Source organism: Vanessa atalanta, chromosome 12, assembly GCF_905147765.1.
Source record: "Vanessa atalanta chromosome 12, ilVanAtal1.2, whole genome shotgun sequence".
In the NCBI taxonomy this organism is placed as follows: domain Eukaryota; kingdom Metazoa; phylum Arthropoda; class Insecta; order Lepidoptera; family Nymphalidae; genus Vanessa; species Vanessa atalanta.
The window spans coordinates 6,954,487-6,978,794 of NC_061882.1; the positions used below are offsets into that span (position 1 = coordinate 6,954,487).

The following is a 24,308-nucleotide window of genomic DNA, read 5'->3' on the forward strand; positions in this document are numbered from 1 at the left end:
GTATTAAATTTGAGAAAAAGTGCATATATATACTGACGGGTTTTTTCGGTAGACTATACATGTGTTCCGGAACACATGACAAATTATCGCATTTGACATGCTATTTCATTTTAAAACACGATGATTTAAAGTATTTAAGAGCTCACTTTAAGAAAGTATATTATTTATAAATATCACACAATGAAACTTTATCATTATTTATCCATGAAAACTGGTCGCTTCATACATAATACTAAAGTAACGCGTCTGTGAAACAGCAATAAAATAAAAGAAGAATTTGTTTAAATTTTCATTTTGTCGTCATGTAGTTATACTTCATAACTTTGCCATAGAAACATAACTTTACAAAGAGAGACATACTTTTACAGATGAAAACGATGTGTCTCTTTTAAAATCTTTTACAAAGACGCTTTGACGTGGAATTCAAGAAATCGTCGTTTTATCGATAGCGGGGCGACAGTAGTGTGAGTGGGTAGCCAACGAGTTTTCCCGAAGATTGAAGGCGACCGGCCAACAGTTTAGATTAGAAAAGTTCGCGGTACGGGCGGGCCCTGGACAAATTGCTTCACTAATACAACAGATTTCGGACTTCTCCTCAGCTGAAATCCGACAAAAACTCCTGAACACATCGCAGTTTAGCGGGTTAAGACGACCGTCTATGTAATTTGAGGGAATAACTTTTATGCTCGCGCCATAATAGTTTTTATATTATAGTTCCCGGAGATGTAGAACCACGTTTAATCAAACTTAATGTTCTACTTTCACAGGCTTGTTGCTAATGACGTTTTCTTTAAATCTCTTTGATATTTTTCATGAAGGCAATTTCAGTATTTTTTCCAGTTGGTTAGATAAAGAGGGCGATGCTTAAAAACATTATCTTAGTTTTTTAATTTAATTGATTTATATAAAAAATCTATTTATTGTTTATTGCATGATTTTAGATTAAAACTTATTTTTAATCATTGAATATGATGCAAATTTATGATTGTTAAACTGTGATATAAATCTAAATTATTATTGATATGCTTAATCTGGGTATATAAATGGTTATTTCTATTGAATATTCGCCTAAGTCTTAATTGGTCCATAACAATGAAGACATTGTTTTGTTTGCTTGTAGCGGGTTCGTGTTTTTTTTTTTTTTCATTTGAAGTACATCAAATACTTTGTTCTTTAAAAGTCATTCATCATCAAAATTGTCATATATTTTATATTGGAATTAAATTTATACTTATTTACAATACTAATATTAATATTGTGTTATATACCAAAGGCGACGAGGTAGATAACATAATAAATTCTCGTAAATATGTTAACTGCCTTGAATGCATCTATGTTGACGCATACTCTCACGCACTATAATATTAGATGCACAGTTAGCTCCTTCAGATTTCTTACCATAAATTACGTAATGCGTAAATTTAGTCAAAAAGACTTTATGTCATTCTAATTATATTTTTTTTAGTGACCGCCGTCATCGCGGTACCGCTGGAAAATGTTGACCGCAAATACCCGCGTTTCATTGATTTTCCTGATGGCGATGGTGTCTTGCATAAAGTTGATTTGGAAGAAGAGCCTGACATGAACGTCTTGGAGGATGTCTTCAGAAATCCTGCTAACAATCTGTACTTACTTTACACCAGGTAATAAAGAATTAACTCTTATTGAATCTTTTTAAAAAAATGTTAAATTCTGTTAATGTCCCATAGCTATGATTTTCGGTACGATATCTGTAGTTAAAATTCCTAATTACTGGGCTATCCCTTAAATGCTCAATAGCAATTAATTTTTTAGGTAATATTTTTTACTAGTATACTAACAACACTATGTTTTCGTTCTTTTAAGACGCAACCCCTCAAACGCTCAGACATTACGCATCAATAATGCAGGCAGCATCACGTCATCGAACTTCAACGCCAGGGTACCAACCGTGGTCGTCGTTCACGGCTGGCTCAGTAATCAAAACACGAATATCAACCCTATTATCAGGGACGGTACGTTCATTATGTCGACATCTGTACATCTCGTTTAATTTGATCCCTATTGTGTTTTCCAGTGTGAACTACTTTCAGTTCAAAATTTAATATTTATCGTTTATTATATTTTATTATAATATCAATATTTATTCAACTTTTGTATTTCTTTGTACGAGTACATAAAATTAGTTTTCAAATAGTGTTTATGTTATCTTATTATATTATATTTTGTTTATTATTTCCTAGTATAAAATATTATTAGGTTAAGGGATTTATGTAAGCCCGTCTGTAGAACCAAGTAGCGCCCAGTACAATTGCTCAACAGCAACTTAGTAAAATTGTGTTCCGGTTAGAATGGTGAGTGAGCCAGTGTAAATTCTTAATATTTTTTAAAGCTCCTGTTTCTTTGGGCGGAAATCTGCACTTACCATCTGGTGCCCCATTTATCAGTCTATTACTACTAATATTACCTACCAATTAGGAAAAGAGTTTAATGAGTGTTTAAACTATTTAATGATTTGAATATAATCTATGGTTTCAGCTTACCTTCGCAAAAGTGACGTTAATGTTATTGTAATGGATTGGAGAAGACTCGCTCTTTCCACTTACCCTACCGCTGTTGCTGGAGTCCCTGCTGTTGGTCGTGGATTGGGCCAGTTCTTAAACTTCCTTAGCAGAACAACGGGAGCTTCACTGGGAACAATGCACCTCGTTGGTTTTAGTTTGGGTGCTCATATTGTTGGCAATGCTGGGAGAGAACTTGGTGGAAGAGCAGCGCGTGTAACAGGTAATTAAAAAAAAATATCAGCTTAACGACTTCTTCATTATACATTGAAGATAAATTTTATAACAACGCTGTCACGGCAATATTAATACTCTTATTTTTATTCCGTCTGAGCTTGAAACTTGTATAAGGAAAGGGGATGACAATAGCACAAGGGAATTAAACCTACGACTTTTACATCGTTAAGCGATCAATTTATCGTTGAGTTTCTTCATTAATTTTTGAGATTGTATAGATCATTTTCTACAACTTTAAAAATAAAAGTAACATACGTAAAGTAATACTAAGGCTTTAAATATCCCACTACTGGGCTAAAGCCTTCTCTCTGTTTCAAGAGAAAGTTTGGATTTTATTCCACCACGCTGCTCCAATGTGGGTTGATAGAAAATATTTTGTTAGTGGTTAGAGATAATACTTTTAATATTAATAGTAAACAACTCATATTTAATTATAGTATTAAATAAAATAATTCATTACAAAATATTCATTTTAAGGTTTGGACCCTGCTGGCCCTCTATGGAATGTGAATTCAAATCGTCTCCGCCCATCGGATGGTGTTTACGTAGAAGCTATTCACACGGATGGTGGAGCTATTGGCCTTGGTATCGGATCAGCAGTTGCTAATGCTGACTTCTTCCCTAACGGCGGTAACTCTCAGCCAGGTTGTGTTACGAGCTTGTGTGACCACAACCGTGCATGGGAACTATTTGCAGCAACTGTGACCCACAATCACCTCGTTGGAAGACGGTGCTCAAACATGGTGCAAGTGTCTGCTAATACCTGTACCGGTGCCAGCTTACGTATGGGAAATGACATCTTAAATAAGAGCGGGTATGATATTTATTTAAGCATAATTATTTCATACAGTGCTTATCGTATCAATCTATTCAATCTGTTCGTTTACTAAATCGATAAGTGCATTAGTATCGAGAAACACAAGATAAAACATTATTCAGATTTAAATTAAAAACGAATTCTTTTAGATTTAGATTTGTCAAAGCATGTATTTATTTTCAATTATTTTCATTTAATTATAATTTTTATTTCATAATTTGTTTTTGTTACAGAACTGGATTGTACCGATTGAATACACAGAGAAGATACCCCTTCTAAACATTATAACGATCTTATTATCATATCTTATATCGTATGTAAATAAAGCACAATTTATTTAAAATGAAATATTTCGTAATTATTTTGCTCCCATGGCAATGATTGCCTTCTTTTAGTTATTCTTAAGCTACTTTTTCTTATAGAAGTCACTTCGAAACAGACCAATGATTTAAAAAGTTCTGTTATATTATTAAGCAAACGCAACAATACAAAGTAGTATTGTTCAGCCATAAAAGTATGTTGAGCCGTAGTAAAAACGATCTACAAGCCTGTCGGGGTAGGTACCACCTGCCCATCACATATTGTAGTGACAAACAGTAATACCTTGTATTGCTGTGATAAAATTTAAAGATTGAGTGTATCAGTGTAAATACAGGCACTAGGGACACCACCACCTTAGTTCCCAAGGTTGGTGGCGAGAATGCATGGTAACTGCACCAATGTCTATGGGCGGTGGGGATCCTAAACCATCAGATGATCTATTTGTTAATCTGCATAAATATAGTAAATGAAAAAAAGATATAACTTATTATGATTAATAAAAAAAGTAACTCTACATTATTTCATACATTGTGAAAAACTGGATGTTTCGGGAGTGGTACTAAATCATTAAGGGCATCGTACAGTAGTACACAATAATATTTTAATTTAATGATATACGTCGGTTTTTTTTTTGAAAAATAATCATAATCATTGAGTACGTTTAAAAAGAATTCACTCCAAGGAGTGGATTGAGATTATTCGAGAATAATCTCAAATCTACGCCAGCCACATTATAGCTTGTATTTGGATAATGTAAGAATTATAACGATATCCTTGCAACCAAATCTGATAAGAATATTAAAAATTAATGATGGAATAAAAAACTTACATATTTTTAAATATAATTGAAACACATACCCACATGCATTTAAAAGCTTAGTTAAAATCGTAATTAAAATGGGTATTCTTCAGCAACTACGACTTGTTCTTCCTTCTGTTGCTGTTTAGAGAAGAATTTTCGTAGATATTAAATATGTACTTGTTATCAATACATGTTTTAATTATTTGGGTATTATAATTTTGACGACCTCCGTGGTCGAGTAGTGTGTACACCGGTTTTCATGGGTACGCCACTCCGAGGTCCCGGGTTCGATTCCCGGCCGAGTCGATGTAGAAAAAAATCATTAGTTTTCTATGTTGTCTTGGGTCCGGGTGTTTGTGGTACCGTCGTTACTTCTGATTTCCATAACACAAGTGCTTTAGCTACTTACATTGGGATCAAAGTAATGTATGTGATGTTGTCCAATATTTAAAAAAATAAATAAATAATAATAATAATTAAGAAACAGGAGTTTGTTCCATACGATTGTATTGAGAACTATTGCTATTAAACCATGTTAATAACTGTTATGAAGGTCATTGATGAAAACTTAGGTTGACCTGGAAAAGGGTTTCAAATCAAAATATATAGTACTTTATTCAAGTGGGCTTTGAAAAACACTTTTGGATCATCCTTTTACAGAATCGTATTAAATGTAAATCTACCACCGGTTCGGAAGGTAGATTCTACTGAGAAGAACCGACAAGAAACTCAGTAGTTCTTCTATTTAAATTAAATTTATATAAAATATCTTGTATAGTCAACACGTAGTAGCTCCGTGCTTTTGATCATCTATATAATTTTGTATTGAAGAGATGCTTTATTTATAATTTGTTTTTTAACAAATTATTAGAATTTTTGAATTATTAAAGTTACCTCAGTAGGATTTATTGACTTTGCGGACTCGGAAACTTGGTATTATTAGCTTATCCGTACTTTTCGTGTTCATAAGATGATTACCACTGACTCTAAAAAAGTGATCAATGTCATTGATCATATTATTGTTGTAAACATATGGTGACCTAACGACGTAACTGTAACTATTCTTACTTTGTTAAAAATATCTCGAAGGGAGTCTGTAGCTTAAGATTATAAAAGACCGGATAGCTCTCTTTTGTGAAATAAAAACGAGGATGATAATGATGATATTATTTTTATATCCCTAGTTTAGTATAATAGTAATCTCCCAAAAATGTATCAAGCATTCTTAAATAGTTGTAGTCAATCAGTAAAATTAAGTAATAATTATAACAACAATCGAAACAACAAACAACATAAATATTTTTATTTCGGTAGCCAGTCATCTTTAGGCCGATTTTTCCCAACTCCAAACTCCAAGGTATAAGACCTTTGTTCTGTTTGCAGTTAAAATTATAATGAACAAAAAACTAAAAAAAAGCAAATAGCACTGTTGGTAGTGCTCTTTTTTTACCATAGAATCGAAATTGCGATTATACGGTAAACTGCTGGCATCATTGCCCTTATTCCACATGGTTAGGTTGGGTTACATTTGGACTACGTATTTTATATTTATTTATTTTAATTAAAAAAATGCCTATAAAAACTTTTTTTGAGATGTCATGAAATAAAAGTTTTAATTTATTTATTGCATTTTGTTTAATTGTAATTATTTCACAAATTATTTAATTAGCTCACATACACGAATCAAAATATTTACCTCTCATTCAGCCTGTGAGATTTTATTATTTCTTTTATTTGAGATCAAATTTCAATAAAAATCTCCAATGGTTGAATTTTTGAAGTTCCTACAAGCTTAATTCATTGAAATATGCTTAAAGTAAAACAAAACCACAATAAACAAAAATCTAAGTAACATACATTCGAGCCAAATAGCAAATTTGTGTACACCACATAAGCAATTTCTAAAAATTCAATTGAATTAAATGTTTTTGGATTCTATTCATTTTTTAATTGAATTGTACCGTATGACTGAATGAATTTTGTACAGTATCCTTACAAAATGTACCGTAACACATATTTTCTACCATTACTATCATCTTATTCTAATAACTGATGAATCAGTTATTAAATTAGAAAGCAAAACGTGCTATTCATTTTATCAGGACCATTAAAGGAAAAACTACAATACTAACTTTAGTCAGTATGAGGAGTCATGAGTAATTGGTATTCACATGTCACGTAAAGAGCTCTGCTGGATGTCTCACGGGCAAAAGGTTTGCTAAGATTAGCCGAAAATTCAACCAGCTACGTCTGCAGTCTTTATTTTTATGTATTAATTTATTGGTATTCTTTAATTACAAAATCTTTCAAAAACTATCAATTTTGATATATCTCAACCGCTAAGAGTCCTGTGATGGTCACATTTATCTTATATACATTAATAGTGTAAGTCGATTTTTGTCCCAGTGATTATATGACGATAGCTGTATATAAAAAATCAATTATGGTCTCATTTTGAAGAGCTTCAGCCGTAGATGAGCAGAAAATAATAAGAAAATATAAAGAGGATTCTTGATTTGCAATGTACTTAATTTTTACAATTTAAAAAATAATTATTTTTTTTTTCGGATAAAAGTTACTGGCCGGTTAAAGAGCGGTGCTACGGCGCTATTAAAAAAAAATAAAAACGTAAACAAAATTAAAAAAAATTGATACTATACTATTTGATATTGAAAATTTGATATTAAAAATTTCATTTAAATAAAGTTTCATCATTTCGGCGCCAATTGTAGATGACTGACTTGAAGTTTACAATGTAATAAAATCAAAACAAAATCTGTCATAGGTTTTGAAATTCCTAAAGACCCACTAGTTTTAATATTAAGTCCAAAAAAATTTTAATGTTCAATCAATTTTATTTTGCACTGAATTTAATAATATTTAGTAAAATGCAGTTTATGTACTTGATTTCCGTTGATGGTGTAATTCTCTGCTACATCGAAACGATCATGGCAACAACTGCATGCAAAACCAAATAATTTTTAAATACATTTAATCAAAATATTATTTAATAATGCACTTATCAAGTTTACAATCTTGCGTTAATCAACACGGTTGATTGATTACAAAATTTGGCTATATATATACATTGAGGTGACAATGCTGCGATAGAAGCTTCCAGCAAAATTCAAAGCATGAAGACTCTGTTGTGTTTGTGTCTAGCTGGTGTGTATTGCTTTGTCCTCGTTGGCGCGTCTTTTCATTGTTTTCATCAAAGGTGTTTCTAGCTAAAGATAAATGCCACGGACTCGTGATGTTCGCTCTTTGGACTTTCTCTTACATTTCGTGCATAAATTCTAGCCTTTTTCTCGCAAAGCATTTGTAGACAGCTCATGTAATCAAACGGAGGCGTTTCATGCAAGCGAGGGAGGATTGACCTCAAAAAGTTCCTTATTTTCAACTGGCATAGTTTTTTTTAGACAGAACTAGAATTTTTAAATATTCTAAATGAGGAACTAAGTATAGGAGGTTTTCTTTTTCATTTCTTTCATCTCATTTTAGGATTTATTTAAAACGTAGAATACGCTGAAGATGTTTGATTTTTTTCTCTTATTTTGTTTCAGTATATACAGCATTTGCTGTGCCGTTAGAAAATGGAAAACGCGAATATTCGCGTTTTATTGAGATTCCTGATGGTGATGGTATACTTCATACAGTAGATTTAGAGGAGCAGCCAGACATGAAATTAGTGCAGGCTGATTTAAGAGATTCTAATAATCAATATCTTCTTTACACAAGGTATGTAGGCACTTATGTTATTTGCTTAAATTTTAACAAATAGTCTACTTTCTTTTATTTTTTATTTCATATAGCAATACACACAAATGGCCACCTGATGGTAAGTGGTTACCTCTGAGAGTAGACAATGGTACAGTAAAAAATTGTTTTTATTCCTTACTACTAAATTTTAATTATATTAATACCTATAAACTTTATTGTTATAAAGAAAAACAGCTATTATTTTTAAAGTGTTACGTTTTGATCGCATATATATATTTTTTGGTTTTAAGGCGCAACCGACTTTCACCTCAGACTCTCCGAATCAACAATGCCAACAGCATTACCTCTTCAAACTTCAACGCTAGAAATCCAACAATTGTCGTTGCTCACGGCTGGCTCAGTAACCAGAATACGAATCCAAACCCTATTCTTAGAAATGGTAAGAGTCATGTCTCCATATTTAATAACATTAACACCCTTGAAGTCATCCTTATATGTAATCATAGTAAAGATAATTAGTAAAAATATGTGTATAATATATTTATATATATATTTATTTATTTGTCATTTATTTTATTGAATAGTTCAACATATGAATGACTCCTGCATTAATGTACCAAAACTTGGTATAACCACGCTATTAATTTGTTATTTAAGAACAATTAATAGTTTAAAATTACTTAGATAATTATATCATTACGATTGCTTCAATGAACACATTTTAATATTATATTTTATTCTAATTTTTTTAAATAAATGAATAATTCTTAAAAAAAAATACTTTCAGCATTCCTTAGTAAAGCCGACGTGAATGTCATAGTCTTGGACTGGAGAAGAGTTGCTATGTCGACTTACCCAACCGCTGTCGCCGGAGTACCAGGAGTTGGTCGGGGATTAGGGCAGTTCCTTAATTTTGTCAACAGTGTAACAGGGGCACCTTTCAACACTATGCATCTTATTGGCTTCAGTTTAGGCGCCCACGTTGTTGGTAACGCTGGCAGACAGTTAGGAGGCAGAGTAGCGCGCGTTACAGGTATACTGAAGAAAAAATTAATCTAATATTTGACTAAAAAACTGATACCAACATTAATATTTTCACTGGCTTAATTCTTCATTATTAAAAATAGTAAGAAAAAAATATCATATTTTTTTAGGCTTAGACCCTGCTGGACCACTATGGAATTATAATTCAAATCGTCTGAGACGCACTGATGGCGTATACGTGGAAGGTATTCATACAGACGGTGGCACTACTGGTCTTGGAATAGGATCTGCCGTAGGTGACGCAGATTTTTTCCCCAATGGTGGCAACTCTCAGCCTGGCTGTGCAACCAGCTTATGTAATCATAATCGGGCGTTTGAACTATTTGCCGCAAGTATTGCTCATACGCATCTCGTAGGCAACCAGTGCTCCAATATGATTCAAGTATCTGCAAACACTTGTCGTGGCAGCACTCTGGCTTTGGGCAACGATAATTTAAATAAGCGAGGGTGAGTATATAAAGTCATATAAGATCATTTACAGATCAGAGACAGGTCAGGGTTGAGCATCGCTCGCAAACATGGCGAAGCAAACGGCTTCACACTAATTTGCATTCGTCGCTCAGTTATAGCACATACAGTAGAGCAATACATTTGCTGACTATTTATTTGTGCGTAAAAAGATTCTTAACATGTCTCGTTCATTTTGCAAATTTTTCCGTGCGCAATATTCATCGGTATTCGTTTAACGCGTATTATAGAAATTAATTCTGATTACTTATTCACGTGTTATGTGTTTTCAATTTATTATAATAATCTTCATCTATCACGTCGCGATATTTACATATTTTTAATCAAATAACATTAAATACTAAATCGCAGATATGCTATGCTTGGTATTATTTTGTGGTGCGTTCATAAAGTCAAAAAATCCAAAGTAAAAATCCCAGAGTATCCGAGTGACTTGGTAAAGGTTAATCAGCTTCAAACATTGTATAAACACAAGAAGTAAAGACAAACTTGTAACGCCAAGTCTCCATCTCTGCAAAGTCAATATATCCTTCCGTGAGCAAAGCCTTCTGTAATCAAATTATGCAAATAAATTTAGTTTTACCAATTAAACAAAAACTCGCGTTGAATAAACGAAAATAAATAGGGCGTATTCGCAATGAACATATAGGAAACAGACACCAAACAATACTTCGTTGATGTCCGTGCAAGATATCTATACCGATATTATAAAGTCTTACAATAAATATTCGGAAGTAATGACACAATTCTAAAAATTTACATCGGCAGAAAGCTACATTATTCTTGAGTGTTATAGGATATAAATTATATTTAGATCAGTCATTTTCTTTATTAATGTCACAATGTATAATCACCCGTGCGAAGCGTATAATAAGTCTTTCGTATTAAATTTATAAATGTATGTATTTTAATTAATGGAAATAATAACTACTGTATTATTTACTAGATTTCTCCTTAGATATATTCCGAAGTGGTGATGATTTTAAATTAATTGAGAATTTCGAAAATGCCCACCAAATTTCGAAAGTGAGGCTATTGGTATGAAGTATGTTTTAATTGATTGATGTTATTTTTGTTTCAGCTCGGGATTGTATAGATTAAATACACGAAGAAGTTATCCTTATTAAGGACTGCACACGTTCTGGAGCAAGCTGAAAACTTGTATTGGACTACCAATTTTTTTGGAATAAAAGCAAATTTCTGAACGATATTTTTTATTTTTACATACTCAAATTATGATTAGTGATTTTTTAGATTTTTCAAAGCTTTCATCAATTGTCAAAGGACATAATTATTTAACTTCATAATATTTGATAAATAAAATCTGTATCATAAAACTTTACTTTGATAGAAATTACTCTTTTTAATTTCATATATTATTCCAATATGGAAATGATTTGACGAATAGATATAACAAAAGGTGTGTGTACGTATGAGCGAGAGAAGTTCTACTTCTTCGGCGTAATTGAAAATAGTTTTTAGTTGCATATAAATAATTTATTTATTAATATTAATTTACATGAAATAATAATAATCTACTCATTAGAAGTAAAATAATAATTAGTATAAAAATTAATTTAACATTAATATTCTTTTCACCAATACTATAATAAAATTTACTCAAAAATTTAATAATTCTAAATTGAAATAGAAATAAAATAAACATTGTAAAATCAGATAAGGTGTGAAATTTTGTCTATTTTGATCGATTTGTCACTTAATAGGGGGCTACCTACTAATAAAACTGTTAGACCAAAGGCAATCCAATACAATCCAAACGCTGAAATATTTGACAATATATTTAATAATTGCAAATAAAATATATCAGGGACTATTTGACGTAAACAGTAAGTACTACCACACATATGTGTAACAAGCTTAGACTATTACGTATGATAGTACTACGAAAAAAATCAAATTTTGTATTAATTCCTTAGCGGATTAGCTTATTAACTTCCTAAGCATTTATTTTAATCTAGTGTTAATTCTTAAAATCGTAAATTTATCAATAATTCTAATACTTTAATGCGATAAATCCGTATCATCGTTTGATTGCCAAAATTAAATGTATAAATACTACGTACTGAAATAGTTTTCAACTAAATTTAAAGGATGAAAACTTTACTGTATTTGTGTCTCGTTGGTTTGTATTTGTTTATATAGATTTCCAGTTGTAATTAATTTGAATATAGTTTTATGTAAAGTATAATGATTTTGTTAATTTCATGATTACAGTTTATACGAGTACAGCAACTACAGTGCCGTTAAAACATGATGAAGTCAATTATCCACGTTTCGTCAAATTATCAGATAATGACGACGTTATGCAAACCGTGGATTTGGAGGAGCAGCCGGACACTACGCTATTAGAAGATATCTATAGAAACCCTGATAATAACCGATACCTTCTATACACGAGGTAGATATTATGAGGTAGAGATTATGGAAGTTAATATGGATGTAAGTTAATAATAGTAACGTGTTTATTTTTCAGAGATAATCCTTTGGCACCTCAGACACTACAAATTAATAATACCTTTGGTGTATTTTTTTCGAAATTTCATGCCTGGAAACCAACTGTTGTTATTGCTCACGGATGGCTAAGTGACCAAAATACTGAAGTAAATATTGCTCTCACGGATGGTAGGAATATTCTCCTTTTTTATTGAAAACAATATTATCTAAATGATAAAATTATCTGACGCGAAAAAGTGATAAGCAAAATTACTTTAGTAATATTAAAATATTTCAGCAATTCTTCGTAAAAGTAACGTCAATGTTATTGTTATGGAATGGAGAAGACTCGCGCTATCTAGTTATGTAACTGCTGTAACTGGTGTGCCTGCGGTTGGTCGCAGACTAGGACAGTTCTTAGAATTCCTTCACAGAGCTACAGGAGCACCTTTCGAATCTATGCACCTTATTGGTTATAGTTTAGGTGCCCATTTAGTTGGTAACGCTGGCCGAGAACTTGGTGGCAGAGTTGCGCGCATTACGGGTAAGTTTTAACATATTATAATCAAGATGCACATGTCAATAAAATATTGTATGTAAAACAATAATTATCTTTATAGGGTTGGATCCAGCAGGACCATTATGGAATCTTAATAGTAATCGTCTTAGATCATCTGATGGTATTTATGTAGAAGTTATACATACTGACGGAGGAGTTCTTGGACAGGGAATTGGATCAGCTATAGCTGATGCTGACTTTTTCCCCAACGGTGGCGTATCTCAGCCTGGTTGCTTAACAAGCTTCTGTCATCACAAACGCGCATGGGAGTTATTTGCTTCAAGCGTTACTTATGACCATTTCTTAGGTAGAGAGTGCTCAAGCATGCTTCAAGTGTCTTTGAATATTTGTCATGGTAAAATTTTTAAAATGGGCAATGGTGATATACGTAAAAGAGGGTAAGTATTTTTATGATTCAAATTCACGAATTAATGATTTTATCATAAAAATAGCGTTCATATTTTAAGCAGGTGAAAAGTATTCTATATTTTTAAGCTGAAAGGTTATAACTCAATATCACTACATTCTACCGACGATATAGTGACTTATAAGTGAAACGAACTTCGTCTGACACATACATATTTCCTCAAAATCATTTCCATCAGAAAATTGAAGTTTAATTATACTTGGTTTTGAATTGTTCAAAATTTTAGTAAAAGTTTCAGTTCAACCATATTTTTTTTCATTTCGGGCTTCATATTTTGCGGAACATAACAATAGACGATATCTAAGTAATTTTTATAATGTCTATATTTAGAAGGCATTAAGAATTAGAGTAAATATGGATTTTGAATGAACAATAACTTGTTTTAAGTTTTTTTTAACTAAATTTGATAACTCTCTTTAAAATCGTGTTATCAAAACACGAACTAAGACATTCAGCTTGAATCTTAGCCAGCTAGGTAATGCCGTAGAATAGGAATAATAGATTCGGACGTAGGTAGTAGTAGACTGTGCTTTTCGTTAAAGGAGAATATTGTCCCCTATTTACGTTTAACCGTCGTTTTTATCCCAATCAGTTGTTTGACTTAACATTCATATTCTTTTCCCAATTTATTTTTTAATATTTATTATTATAATATATCTCATCAATGGAAATAATAATAAGTGTGGGCATAACCATACAAACCAAATATTAAATATTTTGAATTCTTAGGATTTGAATTTTGGCTGTTGCCATATATGAATGCCTAAAAATGTACGTAATGTACGTAATATTTATTTATTACTAAATTGTTTTTATAATTGAAATCAAAATATTTTCTATTAGATTGATAACTGATTTTAGCTGTTACTGATGTTACTATATTAAAAATTACTTTTGTTTCAGCTCGGGATTGTACAGATTAAATACTGGAAGAAGATATCCTTTTTAGGACTACATTTTGTATCAATGTGCTTTAAGATAAGATCTTGATATATAAGACAATCTTATACGAGTTTTGTTCGTTAATGAAATTAAAGCATATTACTGAATTATATGTTTTATTTTCACATTATTAAATTTTAAATACGGTTTTATTTAGAAAATTTTAATTGAATCATTTATAAAATTATCAATACTGCATATTTATTTTAATTAATTTAATTTTATCATTCACTAAAATTGCATCTATACTTTTTATACGAATATGCTTCGTATTATATCTATCCCATATATATTATGTGGATATTGTTTGATAAATAACATACATAAAGTCAGATTAATGTTTTTATTTCTTCTGTTGCTGAAACTACTAACAATTGGAGCTCCAATGTCGAACTATTTGTATGCGACTTAAGTCTCTAACTCCGAAACATTGGACATGACTTTCATTCTAGAGCATATCTGGTCCAGTACATTTCGTTGGCTATTTGACGTCGAAATGCTGTAAGAGTAATGTAGTACTTTTGGATCTGACACGAGAAAAGATGATTTCGTTCCCAGATATTTTTATACAATCTCGTTCGTGTATTACTCGAATTTTATTTCTTCCTTAATAAACGGATCGAGTTAGATTAGTTAAATACATTCGATTCCATGATTAACTATGAAAATAATGATAGCGTCATTTGTTTTTAGGCCTATTAAAGTAACATATAAGTTTAAATTATAATATAAATAGATTGAATAATCTCACTTCCATTTTTATAAAAAAAATGGTTCTACGTAGTATGAATTATTTTAATAACATGTTGAAAATAACCAGAAAGACTATTTCTAAATCTACGCATTGAGGCACTTGTTTATTATATTTCAACGGCCAATAAATATCGCAAACGCTGAAACCAGATTAGCTAATTACCGTATAAGCATTTATTGTAATCTGGTACTAATTCCCAAAGGCGTAAATTTATCAATATTCGTCATTGTTTTACGCGATAAATCTTTTTTATCGTTCGATTGGTCAAAATTAATCGTATAAATACTACTACAAGGAAGTTTATAATGAAATTCAAAGGATGAATACTCTATTGTTTATTTGTTTAGCTGGTATGTATATGTATATTTGTTAGTAACTATCAATGCAAAAATATGATGGATAACATATACAATGAAATAATTTTTTTTTTTTTCAAATTAAACATAGTTTTCGTAAATTATTTGTTGTGCAATCAATGATATGGTAAAATATAATAAACATTCGTTTATTTCAGTTTATTCAGCAACGGCTGTGTCGCTAAAACATGTGGATAACAAGTATTCACGTTTTATCAAATATTCAGACTATGATGGTGTTATGCACACCGTGGATTTGGAGGAGCAACTTGATACTGAATTATTAGATGATTTCTTTAAAAATCCTGACAATAATCGATACCTGCTGTACACGAGGTAAATATTTTATATAAATTTCTTTTGAACTAGCTGAAATTAGCAGTTTTTTTTATGTAAATTGCTAATGTATTAAATATCAAATTCACTATCATATATGGAGTCTTGAAGAAGTCATCGTAGTTTTTATTTTCTTCCAAATTACTGAAATGTTTATTTATTTGTTTATTGTAGTCTTTTAGTTATTTTAATAGAGTTTTCGCAGTGCCCTGCTCAGCACCCATTAAGCAGGTAACCTGGCCAATTAAAGAATAGACATTTTTTATTAATTGTATCATTAATGTGGTTCACGTACTTTGGTTAATAAAACAGACTAAGCTTAGCTCCCCTTGGGTTGTAGCAATTGTGATATCTGTTTCATGACTTTCATAGTATTATTGATTGTCTAGGTTAATTACAGCAGTTTTACAAAAGGCACTGATTGCGATATTGTAATCATTTTCAGATTAAAGTGACAAATAAAATATTTTTTTTTTCTAATGCTTACCTATATTAAAAAATCGCAATATTTACCATATATTTGGACATCTTGTATTTCAAGCTTGAAGCCGAATTGGTTTCTTGATAGACTTACACATCTTTCAACACTCTTTTCTATTATAGGAAAACTGGTAATGGCCGAATAATATTTTTCCGGATGATATTAACTGAATTTATATATTAGTCAATAATAATTTCTTGTTTGCTTTTTAGAAATAATCCTGTGGTGTCTCAGACACTCCGACTTAATAACACCAATAGTATAACTTTATCGCAGTTCGACGCCAGGAATCCAACTGTAGTCATTGTTCACGGATGGTTAAATGACCAACACACTAAGTTAAATATAGTTCTCACTGATGGTAGGTCTACCATTAAATTCTATCGGTTACAATAATTGTTTTTGTCGAATTTATTTGATGTGTATAAATAACCTTTATATATCTTCATCTCAATTCATAAATTGTGTGTATAATTTTAAAATCACACGTCCAAAATAAATATAACAAGTTCAGTTAGTTTCATTTTAGTTTTGATATACATTATAAGAAACATATTTCTTTCAGCATTTCTTCGCAAAAGTAACGTGAATGTTATCGTTATGGAATGGAGAAGACTCGCTTTATCCAATTACGTAACTGCTACCGCTGGAGTGCCTGCGGTGGGTCGTAGACTCGGACAATTCTTAGAATTCCTTCATAGTGTTACAGGAGCACCCTTCGAAACTATGCATATTATTGGCTTTAGTTTAGGCGCTCATGTAGTTGGTAACGCTGGCAGAGAACTTGGCGGCAGAGTTGCACGCATTACGGGTGAGTTTTGTTACTCAGTCTAATTAACATGAAAGATCACCACCATCCATTGAAGGTCCGTCGTCCAATGTGCAGTGAAAAATATTAACCTTCTAAACTTCTTGTAATGTTCCTAACACCGCCAACGTGATTCCAATTTTGGGAACTAAGATGTTATGTCCCTCTTGTTCGTAGTTACACAGCCGCAATCACGCTTTATTCTGGCAAAAAAATAATACTAATTATTGCTGTTTCGCGGTAGAATATCTGATGAGTAGGTGTTTTCTACCCTGGCGGATTTGCATAAAGCCCTATCATCAAGTAAGAATATCATCAAAGATGTGATAAATTAATTTTTTTTACAGGTTTGGATCCAGCAGGGCCCCTATGGAATCTCAATTCCAATCGTCTTAGAGCATCCGATGCTATTTATGTTGAAGCTATGCATACTGATGGAGGAGTTCTTGGGCTAGGAATTGGATCAGCGGTGGCTGATGCTGACTTCTTCCCTAATGGTGGTACCTCTCAACCGGGTTGCTTAACAAGTCTATGTCATCACGATCGTGCATGGCAGTTATTTGCTTCAAGCGTGACTTATAATCATTTCTTAGGTAGAGAGTGCTCAAACATGCTTCAAGTGTCCTTAAATAATTGTCGTGGTCAAATTTTAAACATGGGCAATGATGACTTAAGCAAGAAAGGGTAAGAATTTCTATTATTCACGTTATAAATTGGACATTTATTGTAATATCACACATTAATAACTTAAATGGTAAAAATATAAGCATTTAAGGGCCATAAAATAGCTTGACGGACGTCATTCCTCTATCATAATTAAAAATATAACATATAAAAATAAATTATAATAACGCCTATAAAGTTGTTAGATAATTATTGAGAGATAATTAATTGAGAGATAATATTGATAAAATCGTCTATTAAATATTGCAAAGAAAAAACACCGCCCCGTTTTTACAGTTTTAATTTATACAAATATTTTGATATTTTAAATATTTATGAATCCAGGCTAACATTTATTTTTTCTTTCAGCTCGGGGTTATACAGACTAAATACGCAAAGAAGTTATCCTTACTAAGCTGTAATATTTCGAGATTTTCCATCTTTGTAAATAACAATAAAGTATTTATTTATTTTATTTAATACGTTGTATGGACTTTTTATTCATTAAATCAAACAAGAATTACATCTAAATTTCTATTTAATATGATTATTTGACTTGTTCATAATTATTATCCGGTGGCGTGTAGACAGTTTTTAATATTGTGAAATATGACCACGAAGTGCTGATGATCTGTGGATAAAATACAATATAAGTTAGTCATATGATAATTTATATAAATTAAATATTACCATTATTTATAAACACTATGCAACTATTTGCTCTATTATAATTTCTATGTATAGTTGTACTAGAATAAATAGCGAATTTACAATATTATAAATCGAAAAAATATTGTATAATTATTTCTATCTGTGGAGACATTTTTAATTTAAAAATATTTAATCCCTTACATTGCCGAGGAGTATAAAAATAAAGCCAGTTAAAGTTTATATGGAAATGCATCGGAAATACATATAAATTAATTAAAAACATATAATTACACACACTACCATGCGTTTGTTAAATACACACACATTGTTTATAAAACGTTCATACTGCCAATGACAACCCACGTCATGTCAAAGTTAAAAATCAATTGTTTTTCAACATAGGGGTTTGTTAAAAAAAAATATATTTTTGTGTTGCAAAAATCCAACTGAACCTATTTTTTCCTATCACTGCAATCGATGTATTTTTTTTTTGTTAGGTTTAAATTACGGTCGAATTTCGGCTAATAAGGGATATAGTTAAATTAATTACGAAAAGTCATATAACTGAATAAAGTTTGAGGTCATTACATTTTTTTTGACAGTTAACGACCACTTCTTAATCAAGTCTACTTTTACTGACCACTTTTAAAGAGACCACATTTCATCAATTGAGCCGCTAAGTAGATGGAGCCAGTTGTGCCAGACTTATCACGGATAATTTCTTTTACCAAAGACTTGACGATTGATAATCAAATTTGATAAGAGATTGATAGCTTTACTTATTTATGATATACAACTTTGTCATATTAAAGTGCCTTAAAAATAATTTACCTTAGTAAAACTTTCATATGATATTACTGAAAATTTATATGCTGTCAATTTTTGTGGTTTGTTGGCCCTGAAAACAAAAATATATCATATATATGTTATATACAGACACATATATATTTAACTAATTAATAAGCTTACCGAAGCATTAGCAGAAGAATAGTTTTTTTTGATTTTTTATCCATGTTGTACCATTTGCATAAAAATGCAGATTCTCCGATTTTTCTACTCTGAATGGTAAACACAATTTATAAGTAAGTATGTATTCACATCATATTTTATACATATAATTATGTTATTTCGTTACAAAATAATACAAACTTTACCTCCCTTATTAATTGTTCTCCGAATACACTTATCATTAGAATCTGAACAAACACAGACGCTAGAAATAATACAACACCAGGAATTTGTGCCCAATTTCCCATCTGTAAATAATAATCAAATAAATAGTTAGTTCATTATATATCGAACGGAATTTATGTTCATTAAAAAGAGATATAGATATAATATAAACAAATGATGTATTAAAGTATATGAATATTGTCTTACACCTTTAATGGGTTTGATAAGTTTCTTCCTTGACTATCGGCCCTTTTCTGGGTTATCTCAATTTAAATATAATTTAGTACAATATTTCAAAAAAAGAAAATCAATTGCAGATTTTACTTGGAATAGAGTGGTTGTGTTTTTGTATTAATTGTAAAAATACGTAATTTAACAAATACGAAAATAACTCTATCGCTCTATTTGCTACTTTATCGAGACTAAACGATTTAGTACGTCGTAATGACCCTTTGGCGTAGAGATAATCTTGGTCCAAGATAAGAATATATAAATTATGGATTGTACGAAAGAATATTATTAATATCAAATATAAAGGTTTTTTTTTTAATTTAAGTCATAAAGCCCATGTGACACAGAACCTGCAGTTCCCTGAGAACGCGGAGGAAAAAGACAGCGCAAATATTTATCTAATTCATAATTTTATATTTGTATCGTTTGCAGTGAAAACACTTGTAGTAGCAGTGCAAAAACATATTTTGAAATATAGACTCGTAACATCTCATTTAATTAATTCTATTGGTGACAATAGAGATGGTTAAATTTGCGCATAAGGCACCAAAATGGGGATTCCACGAGAAATATCTGTTTCTTCTTGCCACCATACCGATTAAATGAAATTGTTTTATATAATCACAAATTATTTAATTTTAATGATCTGATAATACATTACCGTCAAAGAAAAACCAAGAGCGCATATTTCAAGTGACCCGACCAATACATTAAATAAATTAGGTGCACGAAAAATTTCTTCCAGATCTTGCGATAGTCTGCAATATAAAAATGTACATTTTTAGTCCATTTTGAATGTACTTGTAGCATTTTTAATCTAGCACAGCAATATCACAATATGTTTAAGTATACCATCGTCCACAATATATTAGATATGTATTTTACAAAAATAACTTCCTTAACAAGCTCCGTGAAGGCGTTTCAGATATATATTTACTGTTATATTAGTAAAAAGGTAACAAAGGTACGAAGTAACAGCAAACTATCGAATTACCTTATATCATATTAGGACAGATATATTGTTATTATAAGCGGCCTGCCAAAAATGGTATCTTTGTTATTATTAATAAATATACCCATTTTAACAAAATTATATTTTATTAATCATTCCATATCAACGCAAAGAGAAGCTTATCATCACCAAAGGTGACGATTATAGGTGTTAATAACTGGTGAGCGTATACTGCCGATATCCAGTCAGGTGTGCTTACACTGAGCTCTTGTGCCAGTCTAATCTTTCAACCTTTCGGTTATAAATATTCAAATAGTGCATGTACCTTTCCGACTTAAGCCTTATCGTATATAATTTTATAAAGCAGTCAACAAGATTACCGTTTTGCAACAAACACATTTATTCAAAACAATGATGACCTGTAATTATCCTATCGGTACAAAACGATTGTTATTTAAAGAATCCAAATTAATTGGATTATAGAAGAGATAAATAGAAGTAATAGACATTTTAATTATACGAGTATAACCCACGGTATGCACGTTTTTTTTTTAAAAAAACTTATTCGGAAAGCACGATAATATTTATCTATTATATTATTTACGCTATCTTTTATCGACCTTGTTGAAATAATCCCTATATTTTTCTTAAGCTAAAAGAAACACGAAAAAATGAAAAACAATTTTTATAAAAATATATTTATAAGCAGTCAGACTTAAACCAGGTTTTTAGTACAAGTGTGTGTGCGAACCGACAAATATTGACGGTATAATATAACGATGGTAATCCATTGCGACGAGATAGAGATCAGGCGCAGAATCAAAGGTCTTCCGAGGCATCATAATGTAACCTACTAATTAAGGAATAATAATTGTGCCTCTACTGGTGTCATGAAAACTGCTTAATGGTTTGTTCCTAGTGGGTAATGCTGCTAGCATTCGAAATTCTACTCAACGCAGTCATGATGTTACTTCTAGATATTGTTTTCAAACGGTATAACAATTATTTAAATCAGTTAATTAGCTTCGAGTTTATCGATCACTAATAAATAATAACATTTATAATATTATTATAGATGGATGTGACTTACTTTAAAATATATTGATGTTTTATCACAATATCCCTTAGGCAGTGGGAAGTGCTCTCATCCAGGGCTTGTAGTTCATTACTCAATACGGCGAACTGACTGCATAGGTGTGAAGTCATTATATAATATAAAGCATCTACTGTTGTGAAATACAATACGCATATAAATCCTGAAATTTTAACACCTTACTATATCCTTAAACTTTATCCAATACAATCTTGCTACTCAAACACGCGGTAGCGATCATGGAACATTTGAGAATAGATTGCTCATCTTCTCCGTATTACTAGCAGATTTTTAACAGTTTCTTAACTTCCCATAACAGCTTTTCTTCACACTAAGAAGATGAAATAGACCTCACTTCTACATATAGCTCGAACCTTAGTTGATATATATCAGTGTGGAAGAATTCGTATCAATATTCTTCATCAGTATCTTTATTAAATAATGAAATAATGTTTTGGGTCACTATATTACGTGAATTTGTGTTTAATAAATGTATAAATTTTTTTAATTGTAATATGTATAAATGTACATATTTTTTTTAATTAGAATATAATCTAAGATAATATGATTATTTCAAGTTCAATGTCCGCAACATATTAATAACACATTGAACAACAGAAAGGCGAGTATTTATCTGTATACGAATAAATGGATATGGATATTTATATGTATCTATTAAGAGGTTTGAATTTAATTACCGTTAAATGGAACGAACTAAGATTTTTATTTCATTAGAATTTACCAGAAAAAATAGGCTAATTAAAAAATGTTAAATAGGTCAATTATTAACGTGATGATATTTTAGACTAAAATCTTTTTGTCGTTAGTAGTTATGATTCTTCCTTTTTTATTAACAATTATAGTTCTCTATTACTAACAGTAATGTCTTGTTCACGAGTCTCGTGAACAAGACATTCGTAGGTAATGTCGTAATATCGAGCTCCAACAAATAAAAATAAAAATCATGGTAAATATCCCGTTTTAAATACTGTTAGTAATAAAAATAACCATGTTAATTTAAAATCTTTTATATAATCTTTTATATTTGAAGTCTATAAAATAACAATACGCTTTCCAGATTAAAATAGGGTATAATAATACTACGAAATCTACCAAAAATGTTATCCGCAGAGATTAGTAAATATATATTTACTAAGTTATATAAAATAATCAGACTACAAATAAAAATATTATTTAACGTGCACAACTAATTACAATTCATGTATGTATGTAATGCTTACCACTCAAAATTAAATGAATATATTTATACAACCAAGTGTACCAACAGTCTTTTAGAAACGGTACCAACACAGCGTAAGGTAAACTATAAATGATAACACCCTTAGTATAGTAATTATACCATATTAATATAAGAGATGAAAAGTTGTAAACAGCTATCAATATTGCGTTCAAAATGAAAAAATATTTCACCAAATATTTAAGAAATATAATATCTTTCTTTATCAACTCCCATTTGTTCGCACTGTTTGTAACTTCTTCGTACAAACGTTTCAAACACGCGGTTAATTCAATAATATTTTGTCTTTTAATTGTGATGAATATTATTTTGAGAATTGAAAGCAAGCCGATGCAGGTACAGGGTGCGAGTTGGGTTAGTTCCAACAAATTTTCAACGGAAAGTTTCGAATAGAAAAACGCTAATTCCGCTAACGCGACAGTTATTATTATGAACAAAAAAATAAAATATCTGATGGTTAGTTTTGGCTCATTAAAAGGTATCCCAATGAGCCAGAAATTGATTTTGATTTGATTGAACATTTCTTCAAAGTCTTGTATATCCATAGTGATTTTGTTATATCGTAAATCACCTTTCTTAACTGTGACGAAAGTACAACTATATCACGATATGGCCGTTGCTTCAATTTATTTTATAGATATTCCGACGTGTATTAGGGCTATCAAAATAATGATTAAAATTTAATTTTATCGAATAATAATTTGAATTATAAAAAGTGTATTTCAACTGAATTAATTTTCTGATATTAATAAAGTACTTGAATCTTAAATGAATATTGCGTGTTTACGAATTGTTTTCTTGTGCATACTTTTTGTTTATAATTCCACTATTAACCTTGAACGTGCCTTATAAATACTGCTTAATACTGGAGCACAAGTGTTCCACAAAATATGGCGTGACGGAATAAGCTAATAATGCAAGGTCTTTGTCGTGCAGTTGGACATTTACAGACTCTTTTCTATGACAAAAAATATTCTATTTATTAAACTGTCCTGTCGTATTCTCAGTGGTGTAATATTCTATCTGACGCGGGACGCGAGAATTTTAATCTAGATAAGCGTCGGTGTTTCGATGATAAAATACCTTGACTAGTCTTGTAAAATGATATTTTAGAGTATGACAATTCTATTGTTGAAAGTCATATTAAGGTAAGCCCAGATAGCCCATTGGATAGAAAATTTTAAGCTTCCCAAAAATTGCGGGTTCAGACCCAGGTAAAAA

The 24,308-nt window shown here is 30.9% G+C and overlaps 5 protein-coding genes across 6 annotated transcripts; 4 read left to right on the forward strand and 1 right to left on the reverse strand.

Annotated features, from left to right (window-relative positions):
• The first annotated feature begins 1,069 nt into the window (after positions 1-1,069).
• On the forward strand, positions 1,070-3,938 carry LOC125067712 (pancreatic lipase-related protein 2-like). The gene is made up of 6 exons (XM_047676438.1): positions 1,070-1,123; positions 1,466-1,643; positions 1,846-1,994; positions 2,518-2,763; positions 3,255-3,591; positions 3,828-3,938. Exons 1-6 carry the CDS (start codon positions 1,093-1,095, stop codon positions 3,871-3,873), a joined length of 987 nt encoding a protein of 328 aa, XP_047532394.1. The 5' UTR covers positions 1,070-1,092; the 3' UTR covers positions 3,874-3,938.
• Positions 3,939-7,836: 3,898 nt separating this feature from the next.
• On the forward strand, positions 7,837-11,152 carry LOC125067699 (pancreatic triacylglycerol lipase-like). Its single transcript, XM_047676423.1, has 6 exons — positions 7,837-7,882; positions 8,281-8,455; positions 8,728-8,876; positions 9,225-9,470; positions 9,592-9,928; positions 11,031-11,152. The coding sequence occupies exons 1-6, from the start codon at positions 7,852-7,854 to the stop codon at positions 11,074-11,076; spliced, it is 984 nt and encodes a 327-aa protein (XP_047532379.1). The 5' UTR covers positions 7,837-7,851; the 3' UTR covers positions 11,077-11,152.
• Positions 11,153-12,050: 898 nt separating this feature from the next.
• On the forward strand, positions 12,051-14,432 carry LOC125067778 (pancreatic lipase-related protein 2-like). Of its 2 annotated transcripts, XM_047676537.1 has the most exons (6): positions 12,051-12,096; positions 12,195-12,368; positions 12,444-12,592; positions 12,702-12,947; positions 13,024-13,360; positions 14,293-14,432. In XM_047676537.1, exons 1-6 carry the CDS (start codon positions 12,062-12,064, stop codon positions 14,336-14,338), a joined length of 987 nt encoding a protein of 328 aa, XP_047532493.1. In that variant the 5' UTR covers positions 12,051-12,061; the 3' UTR covers positions 14,339-14,432. The 2 variants fall into 2 exon arrangements, with proteins under 2 accessions (XP_047532493.1, XP_047532494.1); XM_047676538.1 differs by lacking the exon at positions 12,051-12,096 and having other exon boundaries at positions 12,175-12,368.
• A 966-nt stretch (positions 14,433-15,398) lies between these two features.
• LOC125067750 (pancreatic lipase-related protein 2-like) lies at positions 15,399-18,192 on the forward strand. The gene is made up of 6 exons (XM_047676492.1): positions 15,399-15,435; positions 15,600-15,777; positions 16,471-16,619; positions 16,824-17,069; positions 17,414-17,750; positions 18,099-18,192. Exons 1-6 carry the CDS (start codon positions 15,405-15,407, stop codon positions 18,142-18,144), a joined length of 987 nt encoding a protein of 328 aa, XP_047532448.1. The 5' UTR covers positions 15,399-15,404; the 3' UTR covers positions 18,145-18,192.
• Positions 18,193-18,276: 84 nt separating this feature from the next.
• Positions 18,277-23,632, reverse strand: LOC125067919 (putative odorant receptor 92a). Its single transcript, XM_047676815.1, has 7 exons — positions 23,071-23,632; positions 21,827-21,992; positions 20,446-20,542; positions 19,535-19,636; positions 19,350-19,438; positions 19,212-19,278; positions 18,277-18,360 (listed from the first exon to the last, which is right to left on the reverse strand). The coding sequence occupies exons 1-7, from the start codon at positions 23,630-23,632 to the stop codon at positions 18,277-18,279; spliced, it is 1,167 nt and encodes a 388-aa protein (XP_047532771.1).
• Positions 23,633-24,308: the final 676 nt, after the last annotated feature.

Excerpts from the sequence above, each read along its gene's own strand:
- LOC125067712 (XM_047676438.1), top strand. The coding sequence starts at position 1,093 with ATGAAGACATTGTTTTGTTTGCTTGTAGCGG. Across the intron at positions 1,124-1,465 it reads GTTTTGTTTGCTTGTAGCGG|TGACCGCCGTCATCGCGGTA; the intron begins GTTCGTGTTTTT and ends TATTTTTTTTAG. Across the intron at positions 2,764-3,254 it reads AAGAGCAGCGCGTGTAACAG|GTTTGGACCCTGCTGGCCCT; the intron begins GTAATTAAAAAA and ends ATTCATTTTAAG.
- LOC125067699 (XM_047676423.1), top strand. The coding sequence starts at position 7,852 with ATGAAGACTCTGTTGTGTTTGTGTCTAGCTG. Across the intron at positions 7,883-8,280 it reads GTTGTGTTTGTGTCTAGCTG|TATATACAGCATTTGCTGTG; the intron begins GTGTGTATTGCT and ends ATTTTGTTTCAG. Across the intron at positions 9,929-11,030 it reads GATAATTTAAATAAGCGAGG|CTCGGGATTGTATAGATTAA; the intron begins GTGAGTATATAA and ends TTTTTGTTTCAG.
- LOC125067778 (XM_047676537.1), top strand. The coding sequence starts at position 12,062 with ATGAAAACTTTACTGTATTTGTGTCTCGTTGGTTT. Across the intron at positions 12,097-12,194 it reads TATTTGTGTCTCGTTGGTTT|TACAGCAACTACAGTGCCGT; the intron begins GTATTTGTTTAT and ends AGTTTATACGAG. Across the intron at positions 13,361-14,292 it reads GGTGATATACGTAAAAGAGG|CTCGGGATTGTACAGATTAA; the intron begins GTAAGTATTTTT and ends CTTTTGTTTCAG.
- LOC125067750 (XM_047676492.1), top strand. The coding sequence starts at position 15,405 with ATGAATACTCTATTGTTTATTTGTTTAGCTG. Across the intron at positions 15,436-15,599 it reads ATTGTTTATTTGTTTAGCTG|TTTATTCAGCAACGGCTGTG; the intron begins GTATGTATATGT and ends CGTTTATTTCAG. Across the intron at positions 17,070-17,413 it reads CAGAGTTGCACGCATTACGG|GTTTGGATCCAGCAGGGCCC; the intron begins GTGAGTTTTGTT and ends TTTTTTTTACAG.
- LOC125067919 (XM_047676815.1), bottom strand. The coding sequence starts at position 23,632 with ATGGATATACAAGACTTTGAAGAAATGTTCAATCAAATCAAAATCAAT. Across the intron at positions 21,993-23,070 it reads TATTCATTTAATTTTGAGTG|GATTTATATGCGTATTGTAT; the intron begins GTAAGCATTACA and ends TTAAAATTTCAG. Across the intron at positions 20,543-21,826 it reads AAACATCAATATATTTTAAA|ACTATCGCAAGATCTGGAAG; the intron begins GTAAGTCACATC and ends TTTATATTGCAG.